Genomic DNA, 1,591 nt, shown 5'->3' on the forward strand with positions numbered 1-1,591 from the left:
GCATCGAATCGAAATCCGGCATCACTAGTTAGTAGTTCCTCTCTGCCTTTGTCTTTATACCATGCCGATTTCCGTCTTTTGGTGTCAAGCTGTACGCTAAGATGGTGAGTGTTGTGCGAATTCCTTCTGAAATCCATTTTTTTCGGAGAAATCTTGTGTGATATGCATCAAACACTTAAAGAGAATGATAAATTCATTGTTTTCGAATTTGTTTCCGAAATATTTTAACGAATATCGTGGAAAAAATGACCAGCCGTTTGGAGGTTAAATACATCGCCGGCATATTTCGCGACTTCAGGTTTTTTTGGTGGTCGAGCGTGCTTCATGATATTTTGCGATGGTCGCAAAGATTCAACGATTTCCATTCAATAGTTACGCGCCAGACAAAAATTCGTCCAACTGTTTACGATTTGTCGCGCTTCGTGATTGAGGTTAGTTTCGCGTGTATACATAATCGTGATGGCACGCTCCTGTTTTCCAGTCGCTCGTGATTCCTGAGAAGTTCCAGCACATTCTTCGTGTCATGGGCACGAACATTGACGGCAACAGGAAAGTTATGTTTGCTATGACTGCGATCAAAGGTGTTGGTCGGCGTTATGCCAACATCGTTTTGAAGAAGGCGGACATTGACTTGGACAAGCGAGCTGGAGAATGCTCGGAAGAGGAAGTAAGTTTAGCCGTTTTATATTTGTGAAACAACTTAACAATACTATATCAAAATCCTTTTAGGTTGAAAAAATTGTCACTATTATGGCCAATCCCAGGCAATACAAAATTCCCGATTGGTTCCTCAACAGACAGAAGGACATCGTCGATGGAAAGTACTCACAGGTATGCATCTGTTTCTTTCACGAAAGAAAAGGACCAGATTCCGAAACACATGCTTTATTGTTGAAAAATGTAAAATTATACATTTAGAGAAACGTTTCTCAAACATGGAATTGTAGATCCGAATAATTTATTGAAATTCGACTGGGGCATAAAGATATATAGACATAAAGATATAGCGATGACTTAGATAACAATCATTTATCTATTATTGTAATACATCATAAAAATTCCATTGCACAAATTCACGACTGATCGTACAAATGTTCATTGTACCATCAGCTGGTAGATTGTGCAATAGCAACTGCACTGCTGTACATTTTTATTGCTTTATAGTATTTCTTACTATATCAAGTAACAGATATGAGTGCAACAGAAATCAAATTATATATATATATATATATACAGGGTGTTTCCAAATTAAATGGCAAAACTTCGGGAGCGTGTAGAGGAGTAAAAAACTAAGAAAAAAAGTCCTATAGACATATGCTCGTTTTTGCTCCGTTTCAGAGAAATCGAAAAAAAATGTTTTTTTTACCTGCAAGATTAAATGGGGACCGTTTTCTAAATTTCTTGGAGAATGAATTTTCTGACTATTTAGAAAACATCCCATTACAACAACGTACTGAAATGTGGTTTCAATTAGATGGATGCCCTGCTCATTACAGCAGAGTCGCTAGAACCTGGTTAGATAGAAAATTCCCACAACGATGGATTGGACGTGGAGGAGCAGTACATTGGGCAACTCGTTCGCCCGACTTAA

General features: G+C 38.0%; 1 protein-coding gene across 1 annotated transcript in view; it reads left to right on the top strand.

Moving 5' to 3' along the window:
* The first annotated feature begins 48 nt into the window (after nt 1–48).
* LOC108729586 (40S ribosomal protein S18) overlaps nt 49–1,591 on the top strand; it is a 2,348-nt gene continuing 805 nt past the window's right edge. The window contains exons 1-3 of the mRNA XM_018458757.1: nt 49–104; nt 482–667; nt 730–900. Of these exons, the coding sequence (XP_018314259.1) occupies nt 102–104; nt 482–667; nt 730–900 (360 nt within the window). The 5' untranslated portion in view covers nt 49–101. The remainder of the gene's footprint in view (nt 105–481; nt 668–729; nt 901–1,591) is intronic.

This window comes from Mycetomoellerius zeteki, unplaced genomic scaffold (genome assembly GCF_001594055.1).
Source record: "Mycetomoellerius zeteki isolate Tzet28-1 unplaced genomic scaffold, Tzet1.0 scaffold769, whole genome shotgun sequence".
Lineage (NCBI taxonomy): Eukaryota > Metazoa > Arthropoda > Insecta > Hymenoptera > Formicidae > Mycetomoellerius > Mycetomoellerius zeteki.